Raw genomic sequence first — 24896 nt, 5'->3', positions numbered from 1 at the left:
TTCAATTAAATAACTTCCTCGCAAAAAAATATTTTTTTAAGCTATGGGTCATTTGCAAATGCATCATCGCATATACTGCGAAAATAGTAGCGAAAGTTCCGGAGAAATTTATTGAATCAAACGAAAATTAGCTAATTTTGTTCTTTTTTTGTTTCAGGAAAAGATTGCGAGCAACAAATAGTGTTCACAAACTGCTCCGTGCATCATTTTGTTGATGTCTGCGGCTCACCTCACGCACCTCCGCCCACTTACGAATCTGGCAGGCTTCACCTGCTCGTATTACTTCATCAAATCTATTTCAGAGCAGATATGCCGGAGCGTATGTAGTAGATTGAAGGATTTCTTCAAATCAAATGCATAGTAGCATAATATGTACGTCCGCCTATGCAGACCCCAACGTTATTGCATCTTTTTTCCTTTTTTTGTTCAAGAAACTTTCATTCGACACACAATGGGCCCTTGACGTTGTTTCAGAGGTTACACACAAAATTAGTTATGATTAATGTTAGTGTTGATTTCTTTGTTTCACCCATCCTCACTGAAATTTCGAAAAATTCAGGAATTTCGACGATAAAGCTGTTTTTGGTTGCTTGAAATATCCTTAACCTAAATAAGTGTGATCAGAAAGAAAAAAGAACCATCGAAGTTGAAATGGAAATGAGAATGAAGCGAAAGCTTTGCGAGGAATCGAGCGAAATGAATTGAACGGGAAGAAATCCATGGCCATTTCATGTAATTTACAAATGAAAGAAAGTGGAAAAAACGCAAGAAAAGGAAGTACCCGGCTAATTAACGGAGAGCTGAGGGACATTGTGAGGACAACGAGAAACTGTGACTAAAGGACGATTCTATGATTCAAAGGACATCGTTAGATAAATGAGCTGCTGCCTTGTAATCGTAACTTATTAGTTAATTTAATTTTCACGTTTTAAAGGACATTCTCATGTAGCTTCCAGTGATGAAAAACGAGATTAAGGGCAATGTCCGCTAGGCATGGAAGATAACAGGGATTTAGGTGCTTTGCACTTAAGGACAGTATTATGGGATGAGAAAAAACCGCGGAAGAAATAAGGATAGCCTTAAATAGAATTGAAATGGAACGCTGGGATGTGAGCAACAAGAAATGAAATGAATTTAGTACAAAAGAATTAAGGCGAACAACAACGTCAAGGAATGGTCGAAATTGAAGTGGAATGCAAATTAAGAGCAAACATGATGGGAAAACAGAAAGAAGTTGGAAGAAGGAACATAGATTGTGCAAACAGTTCAAAAAAGTTTTAAAAAATTAAAATAATTGATGACTTGAATAATTGAAGACGTTCAAATAAATTATGTATGTGAAGAGAAAGAAGAAAGAGTGATGATATGGATGATAAAAAAAGAAGAATCTACATACAGGAAAGAAGAAGTAAAGTTTTACTACTAGTTGAATGGAAATTTTGAAAAATGAAGATTAGTTAAGAAAAAAAAATTTTAAAAATAAAAATTTAAAAACTAACTAAAACTAAAATAGACGGTGAAAAAAATGAATAAATAAATAAATATGTGAATGAGTAGATTAATTAATCAAATGATGGAATGAATGTACACGTGAATATACATATTCAGGGTACAAATAAATTTTGAGTGATTTACAAATGATGCCGTAACTAGCACTAAATCGCATCTTCTAACTACATTAATCTTAAGACATCAACATCTTGCTCTAAAAATCGGCATATGCAATTTTCCTGAAGCGTAAACAGTTTATTTTCTTTGTTTTTCAACCATGTCAAACTTTGTGCCAGCAGAACATAATTTGCGGGAAGCGCTCCTTTTTAGTTTTAATTTCCAGAAAAGTGTTGCTGATGGATACGGATTGCTGTACGAGGCATATAAGAAACATGCTCTATCAATAAAAACCTCTGAGAATTCGCTTCGTGGTTTCAAAAATGGAGATTTTGACACTAGCAACAGAAAATGCAAAGGAAGGTCAGAAAAGCAAAAAAAGAAAAGAAAGAAAAAAACACGCTGAGCTGGAGGCGTTATTGGGACAAGATTCACGCCAAACTCAAGAGAAGCTCGCTAAAACCTTGGGCGTTACTCAGGGAGAGGTTTTAAATCGTCCAAAGCCCATGGATATGGTACAAAAACAAGGAAATTGGGTTCTGTATGATATCGAACCAAGAGACGTCCAACGCCGGGTTTTTTTTTAACGAATAACTGCTTCGAAGGCAAAATCGGAAGGATTCTGCATTGAATAACGGCAGGGAATTAAAAATGGATTCACCACGACAATCCAAAGCGCAGAAAATTGTGGGGTAAGCTCGGTCGTGCATCAACTTTAACGACCAAAGCGAATATCTAAGGCAAGAAGCTAATGCTGTGCATCTGTGGGGATCAGCTTGGAGTTATCTACCATGAACTACTCTAGCCTAACGGAACCATCACCGGGGAACGTTACCAACAAGAACTGATGCAATGGAGCTGAGCATTGAAACTCAAACGCTCCCAGTATGTGAAAAGACATGACCGATGATCTTTCATCAAGACATCGCTCGGCCGCATGTTGCAAAAATCGTCAAGGGAAGTTTGGAGGCGATTCAACGGGATATTCTACCCCATCCGCCGTATTCAGCAAGCATTGTTCCTTTCGAACAACCACTTGTTCTGGTCGATGAGCGACCGGCTGGCCAAGCTGCACTCTACTTCTTACGATGAATTTTTCAACTCGGTATCCGTGTGTTGCCTCAGAGGAAAAAGACAGGTCGTACGTAATAATGGACCATACTTTGAACAGAATGAGTTGTACCAGCTCCCCTTAATAAAGCTTCAAAGTTACAAATGAAAAACCTTCAAAACGTGTTTGTATCCTCGATGCGTACGTATAAATGATCAAATAGAACCGATAACCGCTAAGCGATAACCGGTTTATAATAAGGAAGGGTAAAAACGTTAACAATAACAATAAATAATAACAATAACAAATAATGTGGAAGATGTACTCATGCAGTGAGTAATTCATAATGATGTGAATAATATAAAAGAAATAAGTAATTAAATTATAAGTTGCTATTTAAGTGAGTTAATGTATTTAAATGAGTTAAATGAGTTCAATTTAAATGAAATTATCCAAATGAGTTGTGAAATATGTATGTGAAGTGGCTTTGTAAATATATGGAAGCATGTAATCCTAAAATATATTCACATTTCTTACTGTATCGCTTGAAAAAAGCTCAAAATAAAATAAAAATAGTAAATATCAAAATAAACCAATGACCTGGAAAAAAACATTCCTTTCTGAAGACTCAAAGATCCAGTTCTGAATTTTAAAGCGGTTACAAATTAGAGATTTGTGTATGGAGAAGAATGTGTTTGAAAACGTCTGGATTTCGATACGTTTCCTGGAGAAAAATACGAGCTACATAATGCAGATTGAGTTGGGAAATGAAAGGAAAGAAAGATGAAATATAAGGAAGATGAGGTAATTACATAATTTCGGCATAGTACGGTAATAGTACATATCTAAAGGATATAGCGGATAAAGGATCGCGTGATAAAGCAAATAAATAAACAATTGACTTAGTGAAATGAAATGTCATCACAGAATTGATTATCATTTTCGCTGGAACTCTAAGTAAGGATGACAAGGTCTTCTGGAGAATTTTTGTTGTAGTCAGAAAAAGATGTAAATTTTATGAAAAATAGGAATTGCCCATCCGCAAAAACGAATATCGGATCATGCAATACACGGGATATATTCGTTTCTCTGTTATTAGCATTATCAGAAACGATGCGGGACTCATTACTGGTGGACTGCACTGCGTGAAATTAAGTGACGACCTCAGCCACACCCATTCACATGGAATCTATACCCTTTCCCCATGAAATTCCCAAGAATGACTTCATAAAGGGATTCAGGCAGTTTTTAAGGGATAGTTGTCACAATCGAAAAGATATTAATTTTTAAATAGCAATTAATTTTAAATAACTCTCAAACCATTAGATCACAGATTCTTGAACTTTCTGAAATCACACAGCAACTAAAAACTGTGGACAAAAATATTGAAAAGCGGTGAGAGGATTTAAAAATGTGAATAAACACATAAATATTTATTCTCTGCTTAGAAAAGCAGAATGAATGAGAGAGGAGAAAAAATGATAAACAAAAAAAAAACTGAGAGCGAAGGGAAAAGTGGAGAAAATAACGATGTTATTACTACTCATATGTCTTGTTTTCACTCGACAATGCCAATAAACAGCGTGTAATGCAAGAAAACAATGTCATAATACTAGACATATGACAATAAAATGATTGCTGTAATATATCTAACATTCGTGGACATTTACTGCAATTTTTTAGTTTTTTCTTCGATTGTTGGCGCCCCATATATAATACGTAATTAACTTCACTTTTTTCTTAACTATAAATCTAGAGAAGAAATAGAGAATTGAAGTATATCTAAATCTCTAGATAATCTCAAACTCAATGATCTTTTCTTTCCCAAAATAGTCAATTTTCAAATAATGATATTAGATTCATTCAAATATTATATTATAAATACTACGCCTCATGGCTTCATTTCAGCAAAAATAAAAATTTCAGTAGAACTGAAATCATATAGGCAACAAAAAACAATCTGCTTAAAAGCTGAAACTAAAACTAACTAACTAAGCTTAGCTAAAATCCGGCTTAAATGTCTCGCAAAAAAAGACGGCAGAATTACCGCCTCTGCTGTTGAGTTGTTATTCGTTTCATTCGAATATTCGAAAATTTCCAAGATTCTTGCAAATATTTTTAAGAGCCCGCAAGAGTTACGTGATGAATGTGAGGTCCTTGGAGCGCATTTGTTGCGTGGTCAATTAAACTTTAATAGGAAAAAAGGAGGTCGATGAGACACAGAAGTGGAATAGTAGTAAAACCAAATAACTCTAGAAATTTCTAAGAGGCATATTAGAAGAAGATCACAATTTACATGGATTATGAAAAAGTGCTTTATAAAAAAAATTTGTATGACTTTGATAACGAGGAGTCGTGTTCGAAGTAGGGTTTAAAACCCCAGAAATATACAATCAATAAATCGACCGGTAGGGATATGAAAAAGGAAATTAACAGAATAAAAATGAGATTAAGACTAAAAAAAAATTATGAACATAAGGCAGAGCTGAAAAATACAAAACTTGAACGAGTGATGATTGTCCTCTTTTGAATATAGGAACTGTTTGAACTCATTGATAAAAAAAAATTGCAGAAAGCATTTTTTTTTGCGTGAGATGGGTGTTTTTCTAGTGGTCTCCACTTTTGATCTCGCACAAGAATTTTTACTGAAGCCAAAACTATGGGCTTCTGCGATTGTATGTGTTCTCAAAAGCTCTCATTTTGATCACAAACCTTCGTTGTTTTGAATTTTTAATGTTGAGAAAACTAGCATGGTTTAAATGTAAATAATAATCAGGCATTGCCGTCACTTCCGTCTAATGTATCTCTAATGAATACATCCACAACTTTGTTGTATGATATTATTTAAGGTACAAACATAAAGACGAAAAAATAGGCAAGGGATTAGTGGGATTTAGTCTCCTTCTGATCATATCTCCAGACTATATTTTACGTATGTACCTACCTATGAACCTAAGCATCAGCGCGAATTAAGTACAACCTTATCGTCACACGTGAAAATTTTCAGCTACACATTAACGGATTTATCTGTCTAAATAAAACAAAATATTTTAAAAGAAAACTACAAGGAAGTTATTGTCGAACAAAAAATCACATACTTCATTACCCTCAAATGATTCTCACAACTATTTCGCCTATTTTTAACCATCGATAGATGGAGAACGTTTTCACACATGGCTGGATTTTTTTCACGACCTACTTAAAGGGAATATACTATAATGAATATGTCTGAATTCAATTATTATCCTGTATTTTATATTGTATAGTCCACGGATATTTTTTGTCAAAGTACAAATGAATTAGCAATTTTTCGAAACATTCCCGTTCTTCCTAGTGAACATATTTTTAAGAAAAAAAAAACGACTCCTAAAGCAAATTCTTCTTTCGAACGATTTCATGTCAAAATGAAATTTCTTTTGCACCTGTACGAAGGATTCTGAAGTAAAATTTCGTAGTTCAATTCTATGCTAGGGTGGGTGTAGCGCAATCGGCAAGAGATCTCCTTTGGGAGCACAGAAGATGGTTCAAGACCGCTTGCGTGCTAACCAATCTTTTCTTCCCTTCGGAGTCAATAAATTGGTGCCAAACTTGTCTGGAAGGATAAAAAAACGCTGGCTTGACATCGGCTGGCCCCCGCCAGTCATTGCACAGGCCATTTACCGTAAACCTCAAACGATTCTGAATTGAAGTGAACGTGAGGGAGCATTCCAAGCGGACTGATTCAGCACAGACTTTACTCCTTTTTTGCATCCATAGTTATTAATTCCACTACAGTTGATGATATTTAACAATAGTTTCTTGAGTTTTCAGTAGTAGTAAGAATCTGTTGCAAAAATTGCGACAAGGATATAACAAGAACCGGTTGATGTGCTATGCAGTTTCCTTCCGAAAAAAAAAGAAAATCAGGGGCCAGTGCGTGTTTTGGTGAAAAAGTTGCTTTCAGGACTAGCATTGAAGGAAAACAGCCACTGGGAGGAAAATAAACAACCATTAGTATACTTCACAAAAATCTGTCATTTAAACTTGAAGGATAAAAAGGATAAAGTCACTGGCGTATCAATCCACGGGATGCGCCAACATGTTTTACTGGAATTCGTAATCGTTGAGGTTTTGGAAAGCGTGTTGGCCTATAAAATGACTTGCGGGGGCCAGCCGATGATCAAGTCAGTGTTTTTATCCTCCCAGACAAGTCTGGTACCAATTTATCGCCCCCGGAAGGATGAAAAGATTGGTGAGCACTAGGGCGGATTCGAACCCTCGAACGTGTAGCTACAACGACCTCTAACCGACTGCGCCACACCCGCCCCTGTCATTTAAACCTGCAATTTTTTTTCATAAATCCAACATTTAATATCAATGCTTAAGGATTAACTGAACCTTCGGAGAACTCGCACGTCAAAAAACCAAAAAACAGAATCCGATGTATAAACAAAGGAAGAAGAGAATTATGGATCACCGTTCTATTGGAAGAGGGATATTTTGACATTTGAAACAAATTGACACACACAAAAAAAAAGCTCATATGCTGATGCCAAACAGAGGAATAGAGGACTAAGGAGAGCAAAAAGACGAAAAATCTGGAAAAAAGTAATTTTATAAGGGATCAAACAACTGAAATAATCCAGGCTATGCTATCTGAGTTATTTTAACGGATTCATTTGGCTGTTCAGAACCTAAATGGACTACGGGATTTCGAGAGACTGCCCGGTTTCTTTGCGTGAAGAGAGTAAATTCCCTATGGTACTAAATTAACAGAAGAAATAGACAAAAGTAGACCTTAAAAAAAGAGGAAAGAGTGATTTGATAGTACTGAGAGAACTCCTCCAAATCATATTTGTTACCATGTTGAAAGGAATTCTTCTAAATTTAACATTTTGAGAAAAAAAATTGGTGTGCTTCGAGTTATTCTACTACATGCGTTGTTTGTGCTGTTGGGAACCATCGTCAGAGCCAGAATTCCTCCACGAATGCGAAAGATTTTAAGTCGAAACAACAGTAGGAGAACAATAGAACACAAAAGAAAGGAATACCTATATAATACGCTGCATTACTATTGAAAGTTAAAAAAAGGAACTATTAAAAGTTGTGTTCACAGGTTAGTTTTAATTGGTTGGGCCGAGAAACATGTTCACATGGACGCAAAACAAGTGTCCTTAGGATCCGAAAAATTCGAAGTGAGCTTTGCCTCTCTTGGAATAAATCCTCTATCGGCTTCTGCAGTTCACTAAGTAAACGTGATTATCTTCGCTTCAGTGAACCTCGAAGACAGCACATTTGCGAAGCATTGGCATGCGATTTAAAGGGGCAAAGAAGTTTCTAATTACATGCCGTCATGTATAAAATATCATGATCACGGAAAAAACGCGTACAATTTTTCCGTGATCATGATATTTTACACATGACAGCATGATATTTTACATATGACGACATGTAACGCGTATAATTTTTTTTTTTAATTTACGATTTTCCTGATTTTCACGTAATACTGGATAATGAATCTAGATTTTTTTTACGCCGCTGGCATATGAAATGTTCTTCTCTTTCGATATTTTTGCACTTACCTAACCAGGAAGTAGCCAGAATTATTTTAATTAACTTTTTTTTTCTGTTTCTCTTTTGCATGAAGGCAATTATGACGCGCTATCCAGGATCAAGAAAACCTTAGAACATAATTAACACGCACTTTTCATGGGAAAAAACATGTGGAAAGGAGGAAAATGATAACCGTGTCCTTACGGAACGGAAATCATGTAGAGAAAAAGCTGGAAAGCATAATAGTCATTGATTTCTATAAAAACAGAGAAATTAAGAGGATCTTCCGATGTTGTGAATGCCTCCTAAATGAGCAATTAAAAAAAACCTTCGAATTTTATTCAATTTGAGGACTTTTTCAAGTTTTATACGTAATTTTCCTACAAAATACAAATAATTCCTGTGGAAATTGCAAGGGCATAAATACGAATAGCGTACACAATCTCAGTACTACTTCCGCCCAAATGTGAGGAATCAGAAAATTAACGGAAATTACTTAATTCGTCCTCAAAATGCTTATGTGAATCATCATCATACTTTATCAATCATCATCGTACTTCTCAAAATATCCGTTCACTAAATACTCATCAGCATCCAAGTAATGACATCAGTTTCCTTTTCTAATATTTCCACCTGGTGTACGGTGGGCTGATAGGCTAATGGGAAACTAATCCGAAGATTTGTGAAAAAAATATTTTCATCGCATTTTAGATGACCGATGGGCCCATCACATTTCATTAAATTCAAGAAAAAAGAATTTCCGATAGATTTGACATTAAAAGATCACAGAGTAGAATATTTTTGGATAGGCGCTCATCAAATCTTTGAAACTGTTGCGTCCTCACGAGTGCTGACTTAACAACAACAACGTGTTCGCTTAATGCTCCACTCCGTAAACCTTCAAGGAACTCAGTTTCAAAATTTCAGTCTAAAAAAAAAGAAAGAAAAGCTTAACTCCTAGGAAACTATTACTTTGAGGGATGAGACGCAAGCGTTTTTTCCAAAATGAAAAATGCACATAGAAAAAAGTACTTTCAAAATATTACGTATCTTTCGAAAGAGAATTTCCCATTGTACAAAGTACCTGTGCTTAGATTTTTCAAAATTTTTATCACTTTCGTTTGGTTTCACTTTTGATTGGTTCAGTTTGTGGAGAAGTGACGATCGAAAATTGCTGTAATAGTTTTTTTTTTTTGAAATTCAGGAATTTTAGAGGCATCACCTCACGAATCTGAGGTGGTACGGATTTCAGATGGAGTATTCATTTACGGGGTAGTGAAGAGGGGGGCGATTCCGTCCATTCCTTCCTAATTGCCGTAAAAAACAACACGGAAGATGCGGCGATTGCACAACGCCGGCGCGCTCCAATCGCACTCGTTGGAGAAACTAGCGCGCCGGATCGCTCGAAGCCGTATCATCCGGGCCGTTTTTTTACGGAATCAGGGAGAAATGGACGGAGTCATCCTTCTCTTCATAATTTACGATCCCGTATACGAACACTCCACCTGAAATCCGTACCACCTCAGATTCATGGGGTGATGCCTTTGACAATACACACCTGTCGACCTAATTGTCAAGTATCAATATACATAATATTAGTGGCAATTATCAAGGGCTAAAGACGTAAAAAAATGCTCAATTAGGTGAACCTCAGCCTTCCCTTTTACGCCTGAATAAACGAGAATCAATGAAATTGAAAAGTCAGAATGAGATTGTGTAATGAGTAACTTTCTACCAAATCATATGTAACATTCTGAGAACACAACTCATTTTCAAGTGTATTTCACTTTGGAGAAAAAAATGCCCACCACCTATTTCTTTAATCAACACGTCAAGCCCTTTCACAATTCCAGTATATGTATTAGGGTTGAGATATCTTTCATAATTTCAGCATATGTATTAGGTTGACGAAAAAATAGCGCCCGTTTTTCATTGCCTTATTTTCACGACAAAAGCGCAATGCGCAGCGAACTTAAGAAAGTAAAAGAGTTCGAATTTGATGAGATTTCTAGACTTTCTGAAGGTGATATAAAGACAAACTCACTCCCTTTCTTTATTAGAACACCATACAAAACCCATGTACTTCTATCTAACACTATTGTTCTTTGACTTATTCGGTCATTTCGATTTCATTTCACACCACTCTTTGCATATTTCCTTGTAAGTGCGCAGTTTTCTGCGTCTCAGTGGCAGGAAGGACATCTATGGCGGTTGTCTGCGTCTTCATGAACGACTGGAGCGTGACTTCGTCGAGATATGTTCGCGTGTCCGCCGGCATATCTACTGGGCACGTCATGTCTCGAAGGCATTCGCGGAGAATCCGCCGGGACCCTCTTTACCATTCCCCATACGCTTTGACTACTAGTACTGAAGAGATTTTGAACAATATTTCCGTATTTGGTCAGTATCAAGACCTAGAAGACAAGATTTTCACCAAATCTTTTTCTACTTGTTCAAGCTGGGCAGGTCTGCAGCGAAGACAGCTCAGAATATCAACACAGTTCGTGATGAGGGAAGTACCACCGAATCCAGAGTACGACATTGGTTCCAAATGTTTCCTTGTCCTTGTGGCGATATGAGCCTCAAAGACAAGGAAGATCCCGGCCGCCTTTCTGAAATTGACGATTTCTGGCTGAAGGAATTCATAAACCCCCAAGAACCAAATGTTGACCACTCAACAGTCGACCAGCATTTGGAAAAAAACTTGGAGAGGTGAAAAAGTACAACAGGTGGGTGCAGGATGAACTGAGCGAGTCCCAAAGAAAAAAGGCAACTACAAAAAGATTTCAAATAAGACAACAGCTGAATTAATCTCCAAGTCGTCTCTTTTTGAAACCTCGCCGTTGGGAGGTGTATATATGTTTTCTTGTTATGCCAACGAGGTTTAGGCGAAACTTTATTGTTGGCCTGACGTTTCGACAAACTCGTCTCTATCAAAAGCCTGGTTCGAGGTCTTTGATGCCATGCTCCTATTAAACTCTCTCCCCTTGCCAGGCCTCAATATTGTTCTAAGTACGCTAAGCAAGACCTTGAAAACGAAAGCACTGTCTCGCTGTCAGAGTGTTGCGTTGTTTGTCCATTCGGTAAGGTCTACCAAATAGAATGTTCAACTTGCAACACCTTTATATTGGAGAAACTGGAAGGATTCTGAACCTGCGTATCGAGGAACCCTTGGTTGGTAATAGGCGCCGAAGTTTGGTAACACCGTAAGAATGATAAGCATGATGGAAATGAGTTTGAAATAAAATGTACGATATTAAGAAATATCGACGAGACGAAACACGAGAAAGAAATATCTGCTACGTGAATATAGGATATTTGGATATAGCCAATTGGAAACATTCTGGATTTCCGTCAAGAATCCAGCCATGAATAACAAGAATGAGTGGTTGTCAATTACCAATGACTTCTTGCCGTTCGTAATACTCTGTGAGCTATAAGATTGCCACACGTACAGTTCCTCGACGTTATCCAGACAATAATTAAGGATACTAGAGCGCGCAGGGCGTACATCTCATTCGCCTTGGTGACAATCCTTAGGAACGCGGTGGTTCACCAGCTTCGCCAGCACGTGAGACTTTTCAGTTTGTTTTCCTTTTGAAACTCTTGCGTGGTGTACTTGGAACAAGGCCTGGCGAGAAGAGAGGAGGAGCTTGATGGGATGTGCAAACGCATCCAAGATCTGAATCCATTTTCAGGCCTTCGATAAAGACGACTTTGTCGAAACGTCCAACCAACAATAATGATTCACCTAAACCTCGTTGGCATAACATGGAAACATAGACGGCTGAGTTGACATCACGATGAAGCGCCCCAACTATCGAGAAGATTAACGAATATGCTACGTCGACGGAACGTGATTGGAAAATAAACTTCACAATTTTACGAACGGAAATAGAACCACATCAATCTGTTGTTGTTATTGCTGTTCCCACAAAGAGACGAGTTTCTCGAGGCTGTGGAGGAAGCGAACGGAAGATGAACCTCTTGAAAGGAACATACTCACAAACCCACTTTATGGCTGTCAAGGGGACAGTAGTTACCCGTATTAATGCGCTATTCTAATATGTTGCTGCTAGGAGTGAGGAAAAACGCATTGGTAGGGAATAAGACATAACTGCGGGACGCAAGAAAAGGAAAAGATAGAGCGCTGGCGTCGAACAATCTCTTCGGGATGCGACAAAGCGTTCAACCTCAATTTAGGGTTCTTTGAGGTCAATAAATGAGTATGCCGGCTGTGATGATCTATGATCGATATATCGAGTTGAGGAATAAGTCAATCGACTCACATAGCTAGAGTCACAAAAATCGAATCAGAACAGCATTTCCCCCATATGTAACTCCCACAAGATGAAACCGCAGAAAATCCGCAAAACAAATTAATGGCGGAACAATCCAGTAAAGTAACTTTCACTTCCATGCGAGCAGTGGAACCTCCTTAATTGGCTTCACTATGGCTTTTTAGGCACCGCTGAGATTTCAAATTCCTGAATAGGGTGTATTGGATTTCGGACGGTGGCGATTACTCATCACAAGAAGAAAGAAAAACGTATATTTGCGGTTATCCTTGAATAGTTATAAACTGTTCTAAATAAGAGAACAACTGGTTTGAATAAATCCGAGTAGCTCAACTATTTATACCATTGACGAGACTCAATGTAAACCGTTCTTTAACCACGGAGATGTCATCTGCAGCGAAGCCAATTTCTGAGTAACTATCCTGTTTGTTGCAAGTGCCGTCAAAACCATTTGGACGCCTCTAATTACTTCCTTCTCGTAAAGCGTCCTAAGCGCTCTTCCGAAAGCTTTCTATTTCTGGGAACTGATAAATAAAGGAGCTGGAAATCGCTCAAAATGGAATGGGAAGGGGGGCTAACCTCTCGTGATACCATTTCTGTAGATAAAAAAGCTTCGTAAGAGGACGGAGTATTTCTAGAAACACAGAATTGGTTTGAGTATGGAAATTGAAAAAGCACCTACCCATATTTCTTGCGCTGACGAGATCATTCTCATATTAACAAGCACAAGCCATGCGGAACGAATGATGGGCAAATTCGACGGTAAGTGTGGAAGGGTTAGTCTTGAGCTGAATCTGCAGAGGAGGATGTTCATGAGAAGCGGATGAACCCTGAATATAGTTTAACGAAACAAAGATATTTGAGTTCACCAACTATGTATATTCAGGTTGAAAAGTGAACATGATGAAGTACCTGATCACCGAGCTAAATAAAAGGCAAAGAATGGCACCAAAGCAGATAACAGCATCAAGGTAGTGGAAAAGATCTACAAAACCTAAAGTATGAAGAAAATGCTGTGAGCGTCATTGAATCGAAAGAGTTATGCACAAGAAAACCCGAAGAGCTTCTTCCCAATCGGAAATCTAAAGAGTAATTCTGACAAATAGAGAATGCAATTCAGCCATCAATTATTCACCGGTGTCGAAACCTTTCCTGTTCAACTTTGGCGTCGATGATATAATGCGAACAACAGTTGAGCAATAGCTTCGTTCATGTCCTTCTGACAACTTCAAGATGCCCTTAGCTTGATTACGAGAACGCTGGCAAAGTAGTATTTTTCGCTACAAGCAGGGCGAAACTAGAACTTGTCAATCTTGCATCGAAAGTAGCCACCGCCAAAACCCACTATCACGCTTTGATAAACACATTCTGCCCAGGTCCCTCAAGAGCGTCGACGAGAATCAGGATTGACCGTTTACGTTGAAGCAAATGCCTCAACGAATGGAAAGCTTTTAGACGGCAGTTTGGCTGCTTTTGGTCATTGGAACCCAAATGAGATAACGAAGACACTAGCAAAAAACTGAATGTGGTGGAGGACGACACAAGAAAAAAACAACTTCCTTCTAAAGTAGCACCTGAATAGAGTTCCTGTTCTTTCGATAACATCATGAAAGGTCCATTTTGTCGACTTCTCCAAGGTGGATCAAGAATGGTCCCAAGCTCGAACTTGAAAATTCGAGAAAAAAAGTTGGTTACAAAACAAAGTTTCGGATGAAGATGGTAAAAGAAGATCTCAGGACTCTAGCATGTTTTGTGGAAGGTGGAGCATTTACGGATGAATTGAGTGGATGGAATCTATGGTCCAAGATCGAACAGGATAGGCTGAGCTATAAGCGAGGAGGTACCTTGGCGAACGGCGGAAAAAATTTCGCCTAATCGATTTCTTAGGTGTATTGAAAAACAAGTTGTATAAATTTAGGAAGGTTTGATTGTAAGCCACGTTTTCCCATTTTGCGTGTTGAGTGCTCAAAGAATTCATTGCTGATTTAGTCTTCCTAAAAAAAAACTTGCTTTATCTTTATTCAAATAAGCAAATAATGCAATGCGAGAATGATAATTCCAAAAAAAAACACGAAATTCTGAGAAAATATCGAATTCCAGGCTGGTTATTTCTGAAAATGGAATTCCATGGGAAAATTAGAGATCAGCAGAGAAAGTGCATCAAGTGAAGTGAAATACGGTCGCGCTGTGATGCAGTGTTGTGTACTGTAGAAAGCGTACACCGAGCTCTCTCTGTAGCAGGGACAAGCTTACGTCGGGATTTTCCAACAGGGGGAATCGAAGAGAGGATGGGAGCAGTAGAGGATCGCAAGGGATCATATTCAGTACTTGATCCACTCTCTCAAATCAGAACGCATAACACGCAAATAAACGATTGAGAAAGTGACTTTGCACACAGTGCTAAGATATCGTAGGAAACAAACTTCGTTTCTTTTAGCTCCCATATGGCTTCTGCACCTCTCCATTACGGCCAATTCAATTTATAGTGAAGATCCTCATTCAATAAAACAGATAATGCGTACTTTGGTGAGAACTCTAATGAGAACTGCTTCTAGTGCTGCAAAGTAGGGTAGCGCAACGTAGCAGCGCCTTCATTGAATGGTTAGGGATCAATCTTTGACAGAAGTCAATGTTTGCTTTCAGCCTCAAATTGCTTTCATTCATACATTCAAAAAAGTAAATTAGCGCACTTCTCATAGTGTATTGCTGATCTTTTTGATGTTGCCACTCGAAGAAATAAATCTCGACATCATTGCTAAAAAAAGACATATACAACTGAAATTGTGGGTAAAATTAGTAAAAAGTCGGCTGCACGGGTTGTTAACAAAGTTTACAAAAAAACACGCAGTACAATTTTGCATTAATCTGTATCTGTGCAACATTGGAGCCGCGTATACAAGTTGGATCCCTACCTGCTCGTGGTGGCCCTGGTGTAACTAAACGCAATTAGACGCAATGGCAACGCACGAGCTATATGGAGAAAGATTCCTATGTATTGCAAAAAGGTGCCGTCTTCCAGCGCATCGTCAAAGCCCAAAACCTGAAAACTTAACTGCCCGAAGGGAGCATGGAATCTTTGGCAACAACCATTCGATTCGTAACGCTGAACTGTCAAACTTCACTGTCGATTGAACTCCATTGAAAACCGCCCTCCCCAGCCTTCTGCGATACATCTCTGTGCCGTTTGCTGCATTGCGGAAAACACGCGCGCGAGGTAGGACCGTCATCAGCATCGAAAATCACACCATATACCGCGGCGATACTGATGAGAAGAAAGTAGGTGGCTCAGCGATAACTGTGAGGTGAGGATTACAACAACCTGGTGGGTGAGTTTGGCTCAACGTCATCTAACTATGCCTTCTACGACTGCAGGATCGCAGAGGACGTAAACCCTAGATCGTAAATGCTTTCGGTCCCCGGAATCCGGTGAGGACAACAGTAAGAACCCCTTCTATGATGAACTCAGTGCGTTGATGTCAAAAACACCTAGCTAGCTGGTGGTCATTAATAGAATCGACGCGAAAATGGGACTCGAACAACAATCCGATGTGCTGGAAAAATGGTATTATCCCGCGGAGCGCACGTCGGACAACGGTGACCGTCTGGTTGACTTATGTGAACAGACGGGCCTCATCATCGCTCCCGCGTTTAAGAGGAATCATCGACGCCATCAGCTCACGTTTCAGGATTCAACCCTTTTAACGCTTGAAGAGCAGCGCAAGCGGAAGATAAAGGCTCTCAAAATTTAGCTTGACTACTTTCTGGCGAGGAACTTTCCTCAGTCGGATATCCGAAAATCCAGAGCTGTTTGGGACGTCGCGTTCGACTCTGACCACCATACAGCTCTTCTCAGCTTCAAGACACGATTCCACAAGAGAAACTGAGCAGTTCCTCTTCAACCGAAAATTGACATGGCAGCTCTGGAACGAAGAAGACGAAGAATGCAGAACGAATTACCGTCAACTTGTGTCTATTCATGTTGGAGTACGGACCAGGAAGATACTTTGCGATGCGGATTCCTTTACGAAAAGCATCCAGGACGCTGCAAAGTTAACCTTTCCGGTTCAAATACCGCGGAAGAAGTTTGCCTTTGCATCTGCAAAAACAAACTCAGACAAGATCTACGTACAGTTCTGTATGTGTCGCCCGCACCACTGGCGATTTCAACGAGGAAAAGGAAGAGGAAAAGCAAGGAGTTGCGTCGTCAACTGCAACAGGACCGCGATAAGGAGTGGACGTCGAGAGCGAAGGAGCTTGAAAAGGCGTGGGAGAACAAGAACCCGAGGAAAGCCTATTCTCTCTCAAAGCAGTATTGCGGCAAAATGAAAAGAGCTAACGGTGAAGCAATCCTTCCAATTTGGAGGGGTCACTTCAAGACCTTGCTGAACCGGCAAGCGCCGTCAGGTCCTCAACTCAAACACATTCAGCAGACGGCCGAGATACGCGGTTAGGAACCACCGACCTAGTCGGAAGTTCTGGTCTGTATCCAAAAGACGAAAAATAGAACATCTGGTGGCAACGACGGGATTGGCTAAGAAATGTTGAAATATCTTCCTCTATGATTCGTGAGATGACAAAGATCATCCATTTAATTTGGATAGACGAAAAAATGCCTCACTCATAGAGATACGCTATCATAATTCCCCTCCTCAAGAAGTTAGGCGTCAAAGACCCTAGGAGTTATCGAGGAATCTCCTTGCTGCGTGCTATGTACAAGGTTTTAAAGCGGATTATCCTGGACCGACTTATTAAGCATTGCGAAGAAAGAACGCACGACGAGCAAGCTGGATTTTGTCCTGGCCGATCTACGATTGATCAGAAGAGTGGTCGAAATCTGGCAGTGGTACTTGAAGCCAATACAATTACCCCTTCTGGACCATGAAGCTGCTTTCGACTCTCCTCATTGAGGCTGTCTTCTCAAAGCTCCGCGCCGATGGAGTACCAGAAAAGCTCGTTCGCTTGCCCGATGACATGAATGAACAAGCAAGTGCTCCAATTCGAACACCAGCCGGATATGCAACACCATTCGAGGTGGTAACTGGAGTAGGACAAGGGGCTGTGGCAGGACCCTTCCTGTTCAATTTCGCCATCGACGACATTATGCGAAGAAGAGTCGATGGGTGTCCTGCCTACAGAAGGGTGCCCCTTGACTGATCTCGAGTATGCCTGCGATGTTGTTATATTCGCGGAAAGCACTACGAAACATTTTGTCAACCTTGCATGGAGGTTGGCTATGGTTTGTGTCTACGATCTAATGAATACAAGCAGATGTGGATCTCTTTGAGACCTCGAACGGGAATCAGAGTGGACGGACGAAGAAGTGACAGAACTTGTTGATCAGTTCTGATACCTGGGCTGTGCGCCGAAGAACAACGATAGCAAGAAAGATATTCAGCAGAGATGAGCTAATGCCATTTCTGCATCAATTCCTTAACGAAATGCCTGCGGTCGACCTCCATCACCAGCAAATTCAAGATGCGGGTTTATCTGTAAGCTGTTCACCCTATCACTATGTACGGATCGGAGACTTGGCACCGTCTACGGTGATGGTGAGGCTTGATTGCACGGAAAGGAAGCTGCTTAGACGGTTTCATTGCTACTTTTGGCCTAGGGTACACTTTTGGCAACAACGAAGAGCTTTACGCTGGGGTCGCTGTGGTGTACCGGCAGATAACGCGTGGACGATATCAACATCTTGCACTGCCGTCGAAAGTGGCTAAAGTAAATCGTCTTCGCTTATTTGGTCATATATTGAGGAGACGAGCAGATCTCCTTGTTCAACGAGTTTCGAGGAGTTTTCCGGGTTCAAGCTAGAAGAGGTCAGCTTCCGAAAACGGAAGTTCTGGACTGAGGTCGTAAAAGAGTACGTGAAGACGATCGGCATGGATAGGCAGTTCACGGCGAGAGATAAGAATTGATTGATTCTGTGCAAGCTCTCGGAGAAGATCGAGAAGGTTTGGGCAGAGCTATGTTCAAAGACGACACATCGTGGCGAAGATGCGGGTAATCGCATCAGGCGATGACATCAGCTCATCGATTAAGTCAAGTAAGTCAAGTCAGGGAAAAATTGGAAAGTTTATCTTATCTAGCATTTTGGTATCTATTTGAGAAACATAGTAAAGTTTTGCAGCGATTTTTGAATTTTTCCTACTAGTTTTAGTATGCATCAGCACATCCACAGAGGCGAAAAGTTGCAGTGAAGGGTTTTTCCTGAGTTTCTATCAAAAAAAATAGCAGCAGATATTTCTAGTCGCGCCACCGTAGTCAGTAGGAGAAGGGAGAGGTAGGAGGACGAGAGTTAATTTGTCTTTTCCCAAATACGAGCAAGATTCTGCTCTTCACTATGGGCAAAACTTTACCGACTTCATTTATACTTGCTTTTTATGATTTTTCTTTTTTTTCGTATAGTAGTGAATATATATAACTGCACAGTCCTTACAAAGTCCATTCCCATTAGTTTCATCATGTGCTCCTCCCTCTACGACGTGTCTAAAATCTTAGTGTGCAAGATCCAATTTCTATCATTTTTTGTGTATTTGTGCATTATCGTTTGGTGAAATCGGAGTCCCAAAATCCATCGTAAAAGAAGTCTCCTAGGCACATTTGCATAAAAAGTTGGGGAGAAAATCAATTGTTGCCAATTGAAGTATTTGAGGAGACATATTGGAATCAGGAGTAAGTAATGATCTAGTGAAAAGAGACGTTATAAGTACTTTATAGCGACTACGAAGGATGCCATTCGTAGACACCTGCACAAAAAAGCAGACAGAAATAAATTCATAAAAGCTAAAATCTTAGATTCTTTCTGTGCGCACTAATGGAAAAGTGCATCACCAAAACTATATATAGTAGGATCAAAACAAAATGAAACACTGTCCATTTGCGTGAGAGTCTGTGCTCGAAGCGGCGCAGTGAAAAGCAGGTGGAATCGATAGAGGACCATCCCAAACTGCAGTGAAGAATGGTGTCAGGAAATGTCCTTCCTCGAGAATAACCGGTACGTCGCACTGTAGCGCTTCGAGCGCACCCGCTTAAGCAGCAGCACCGTGCTTCGTGTTGTGTTACCCTAGCGTCATGCTATCTATACAAGATGTAGAAGAAACAGTGAGAAACAAAAAAAAGAAAAGAGGTCAGAAGAGTTAGCCGCATACTGTAGAGAGAGTTTGGTGGATATCTACGCCGAGGACGTGCCCAGTCACCCCGATACAACACGTTTTACGCCGAGTGGACAAGATCTTGTTAGGAGAGCATAAAATGACTTACACAAAATTGCTGTTGTGGTCGTAAATTGATTATTCCATGACATTTTTAGCAGGAAAACTGCCCGTAGGGCGGGTATAGTGTAGCGGTTCGAGGTTCCGCTGCCTGCATGATCGATCGGAGGTTCGAGTCCGCCCTAGTGGTCACCAAGCCTCCCATCCCTCCGGACGGTAAATTGGTACTAGACCTGTCTTGGAGGATAGAAACCCTGACACACCGGCTAGCCACCGCAAGTCAGTGTGTAGTCCAGTTACACGTTTGTGAACCTCAAACGATTCTGAATTGAAGTGAATGTGGTGGCGCATCTGAAGCGGATTGGTTAACGGCAGAAACTTTATTTTTAATCCTTTTAAACTGCCCGCGGTGACGCAGAGAAAGCCAAAAATGCAGTCACTCCCAAATCGATGCAAACAGGATCAACCATAACGTTCAACTTTCTCGTTCTCGGGAACCTCTTCAGAACTGAAATATGTAGGTGGAAGACATTTCTCATTTCTTTCTAACCTCTTCTATTGTATTTCTTTCCAAGAGCATAAAGAAGAGAATGAATGAAACAGGGTCAAATACTAGTGTGAAATATCATACTAGTCTTCACCTTATTAACTCAAAGATCACCCAAGAAATTGAAGAGGAAGAGATCAAATTTCGAAACAGCAAAGGATTGGAACAGCATTGCTCCTTATGTTGAAGTGGATAGAAATAGGTATTTAGGAATCAAAGCTCAGAATTACTTAATTTCTCATTGAGAAAGCTGCAAAACCTTACCTCTTCTCCGACAAGTTTGTAGCTTGTAGTTGTTTGTAGTTTGTAGGAGTAGCTCCCCTAATGCAAATTTCCTTGATCAGCCATGTAAATTGAATTTAGAGCTATTTGGGGCTGGTGATATATTCAGGGAAAGGATAGGCTGTATGGAGTAATACCACCAACGTGGGAGCACATTCTAAACGTCAAATGTAGCCAAAAAAAACTTCAGGTTGCAATTTTGTTGAAAAGTATGCCTAAAAACGCCATTCCCTAAAGGCATCACCCCACGAATCTGGAGTGGTACGAATTTCCGGTGGAATATTCGTACACGGGATAGTAGAATAGGGAGAGGGGGGAAGGGGTGATTCCGTGCATTTCTTCCTAATTGCCGCAAAAAAGCGGCCCGGAAGATACGGCTTCGAACGTCCCGGCGCGCTATTTTCTACAAGGAGTTCGACTGGAGCGCGCCAGCCTTGTGCACCCGCCGCATTTTCCGGGCCGTTTTTTACCGCAATTAGGAAGAAATGGACGGAATCACACTCCTGTTCTCAATCTACTATCCCATATACGAATACTCCACCTGAAATCCGTACCACCTCAGATTCGTGGGGGTGATGCCTTTAAGATATCCAATTATTTTCAAATTTTTGAATCTTGACATTATTGTGATTTTGATCGTCGTGCACAACTTTGTCTGAGCAGAACCAGGATTGTTGTTTATCGTTATTCTAGCTAACGTTTCGCCGTCGTCGCCTTCTTCAGGGGCTGGAAAATCAGAGACACATGTAATCTATCCCCTCAAACGCCTCATCATACCACAATATGAGACAAAGCAAAGAGATTGCTCGAGGAGAACGTCAGAGATGCAGACCAGAATAGCGCTTACCTTGATAGCCGTAAAGCCGCGACGTTAGCAGACCACCGGTTGTTAGAGGTCCACCGCTAATAGTTACTGAAAACGACATCCCTTGCATCTTCTCTCGTAGGTCAAAACCCGCAAAAGTTTTGACACGGCACCAGCTCATTGGCCTCAGCGATGCAATCTTTGTCACGATTGATTTCTCAACTTTTCCGATTAGGTAGAATTTTTTATTTTATATGTTCTATCTTCTTATTTGCAAAAGATCTAAGTTTTGTTGTTTTTTTTTTGTTGAAATCACTGTATACAGGGAAAACTCCTAAGAACTTGACCAAAAATTAGCACTCTACCTTGAATCCATGAACGTTTAATGGCAACGCGGAGAAATAGCGCCGTAGCAACTGTATTGAATTTAATTCCCTCAGAGTATTGTATTACTTTTTATGTTGTTTTTGAGCCTTTATTTTTTTGTTTTAGTATTCATAACTGGGCATGACATTATCTTAGCAGTTTAACTGAAGTTCAACTGGCGCACACAACACCTAATCGGTGTTCACAGTCTCGATTTGAGCTAAATATCCCAACATCGCAGCGGAATATATATATATATATATCGAAAAGTAAGCATAGATGGGCCGGTCACATCATGAGGAAAACGATAATAGATGGTCTAAAATAACGTTGGAGTAAATCCAATGAACGCCCTCGGGGGAGACCGCCAATGAGATGGGGTGTGTTCACTACCACGAAGGGATCAACGGACAGCTTTCTCGGATACGGCTCAAGAATATCGTCAACGTCACTCACATAACTTGCGGATGTCGTGGAGGACGATAGCGAGAGAAAGGAGAGACTGGAAAAGATGCTGAGGTCTGCATGTTCAGTAAAGACGGGCCATCTAAGTATCTAAGAAAATTACTCTGCGATAAACTCAAATTCATGATAAATAAATCAAACCTCAGATCAAACTTCTACTCAATTTAAGTAAAAAAAGCGATCTTAACAATCAGAGCAGAAAAAGACTGCAAAATAGAGTTCAAAGTTTGCATTTTGAAACGTTTATGATCCTATGGTCTATGATCCGTTGTATTCCTATAATTCTGCTCATCTAGCGCTTGCATAACTGATTTACTACATTGCGGACTTGAATATGCCGTTAAAGATAAATATTTTAACATTAGCTTCAGTAGAAATGCTGGGATTAACTCATTTTTTTTTGCAGGCAAAGATTTTTTTTACAAAAATGAGCCAAAACGTAGATATGGTCTTTATTCTTCAATCCTTCGTAATTTCCCATTTTTTTTCAGTGCGGATTAAATCTATCAAGATAAGCCCTTTAAAAAAATGTTATATTTGTTTTTCCTACATATTGAAAGAATTCTTATTCATTCTAGAGTACACTTCGGAGTTGTTGTTAGGTTATGAAAACTTCTTAGAGTCTAAAAAGTCTATAAAAGACTAAGAAGCAAGAGTGTATGATAACTGTTTTAGCAATAGAATATCTCGATGACATGAAAAGATAATAATGTGAGTTACTACGACGTTTCTTCTTACGATAACCAAAAACGCTAATCCATAATTGCTTCCTGTCACTGAGTAGCATCTAAGAGGTGCTAAAATCTGTGGAATTAATATGTAACGAAAAAAATTAGATATCAGTTATTTTCGTCTGTGATTTGTGATTAGTCTGCGATACCTTTGGAAGCAAGGAAGTGGAGGAATGTACGGCGCTTCTCATTTTCCGCAGAGCACTTCCAATAAAAGAAAATCTATTACCACCTGCTGCAAAAGCGAACATAAATGCATTCAACATAAGAAGTGCTGCGAGTGCCATAAATCACGATAAAAAATGATCCGCGGATTCTGCCGTCTGCATTCTGTTGACTCACCACAGTATTTTTTGAGAAGTAAACATATCGCAAAACATTACCTTTTAATTTAAAGAACCTCACTAACAGAACAGTCATGTCCAGAAATCCCTCCAGCAATTTTCGGATATTTTGATGTGTCTGCTACCATCACAACGCCTTTCGTCATAAACTGCAATAAACAAAATTCAACATAAAATGCGAAAAAAGAATTCTCCGTTACAAAATAGCGAATAGAATAAGACCAAAACGAAGGAGAGAGAAAATCCCCGAAATATCGAAGTCCTTTGTTCGAGAGAACTTTCTACATTATTCTTTGTATTTTAGGATATTAATATAGAGTATTTACAACATATTTTATAGAAATCGATAAAGAATTCACTAAACATATTGGTGATCAAATACTAGCTAACTCATATTTTTATTCATTCATTGTTAATTTTTCTCGATGCAAACGTCTTGAGAAACAAGGATTCTATGGCTACTAATTACCGTAATGGCTACTAATTAAGTCAAAAATGCATAGGAACGTTTCTGTATGAATAAATTCCATAAATATTGCTCCCTCGAGAGCTTACACGCTCTCTGAGTTTAGACAGCTGAAATAGAAATCGAGAAAATCCGCTTCCGAAGGGTTTTTAATATGTTGAACTTATTAAATATATTTACATTCTTTTTATTATTTTTTTATTTATTATATTTAAAGTATGGCCATGAATATGAGAATTTTTTTTGTGAGAAACAAAGAAATCCCATGAAACGTTGATGAAACGTAATTACCCACAAACTACCAATCATAGCTGACTAGATAAGATGGCTTATACGATGTTATGTATAGAAAATATTTTTGTTGACTGTTACTGCTCGAGACGATTTTCACAAAACAAAACAAAGGTGTGCTTCGTTTACAATTTCGTCACACGTTCACGCTGCAATGAACGTAAATTATGATTCTAACAAAAAAAAATTAAATTACTATAGCGTAAAAATAATGCTGTGCATATGCGTATGAAATATCTGCAGAATTCTGCAAAAGGTTACTTGTGAACAGTTCCATAAAAGAAAGACGTCCACACAAAACAGGACATCACAAGGGGATTTTTATGCTCAAAAAGAAGTTTAGTTTTTTTTGTTTTGTTTTTGTGTTTTTGCTTTTTTCGTTTTTTTTAGTTTGGACCTTTTTTTTGGAAAGCACAGGCTTCTATAGAAAAAGAAGAAATTTTTTAAATAGAAATCTTGTCCAAATTAAAAAATTAAAAAGAAATTTTTTTGAAAATTTTGCTGAATAGTGTAAGCATTTATAGAAAAAAGGAGAAATTTTTCAAAGAAATTCATCAGAAAATCGTCGTTCCTCGGCACCTGAACGATTGTGGATCTTAGTCAGTCCAGTAGACAGCGCCAGCACAAAGGCAAAAGGAAGCGCCAGCACAAAGGCAAAAGGAAGCGCTCAGCTGCCGAATTACTCGTTGCGGATACGACTGGAATAAGAAGAAGAAGATTAGGAAGAAGTAGAAGAAATTTAAGAATAATATTGCAGCGCCAAAAGCTGAAATCTAGATATTATTCAAATTATGTTAACAGCTTCTCACGAAGTGGAGCATAATAACAAGGAAAATAATTGGGATGTAACTTGAAAAAAATTGGGATAAGAAAGTTCTTCTGAACCTACTGAAAAC

The 24896-nt window shown here is 39.2% G+C and overlaps 3 protein-coding genes across 3 annotated transcripts; all 3 read left to right on the top strand.

Moving 5' to 3' along the window:
* Positions 1–16013: 16013 nt before the first annotated feature.
* On the top strand, positions 16014–16238 carry RB195_015550 (uncharacterized protein; the record flags this gene model as incomplete). The annotated part of the gene is made up of 1 exon (XM_064206308.1): positions 16014–16238. The coding sequence occupies one exon, from the start codon at positions 16014–16016 to the stop codon at positions 16236–16238; it is 225 nt and encodes a 74-aa protein (XP_064062189.1).
* Positions 16239–16400: 162 nt separating this feature from the next.
* RB195_015549 (uncharacterized protein) lies at positions 16401–16940 on the top strand (the record flags this gene model as incomplete). Its single annotated transcript, XM_064206307.1, has 1 exon — positions 16401–16940. The coding sequence occupies one exon, from the start codon at positions 16401–16403 to the stop codon at positions 16938–16940; it is 540 nt and encodes a 179-aa protein (XP_064062188.1).
* A 427-nt stretch (positions 16941–17367) lies between these two features.
* Positions 17368–17643, top strand: RB195_015548 (uncharacterized protein; the record flags this gene model as incomplete). Its single annotated transcript, XM_064206306.1, has 1 exon — positions 17368–17643. One exon carries the CDS (start codon positions 17368–17370, stop codon positions 17641–17643), a length of 276 nt encoding a protein of 91 aa, XP_064062187.1.
* Between the last annotated feature and the right edge of the window lie 7253 nt (positions 17644–24896).

This window comes from Necator americanus, chromosome V (assembly GCF_031761385.1).
Source record: "Necator americanus strain Aroian chromosome V, whole genome shotgun sequence".
Lineage (NCBI taxonomy): Eukaryota > Metazoa > Nematoda > Chromadorea > Rhabditida > Ancylostomatidae > Necator > Necator americanus.
Note: the sequence above shows the minus strand (reverse complement) of the source record. Positions and strands in the feature narration are given on the sequence as shown.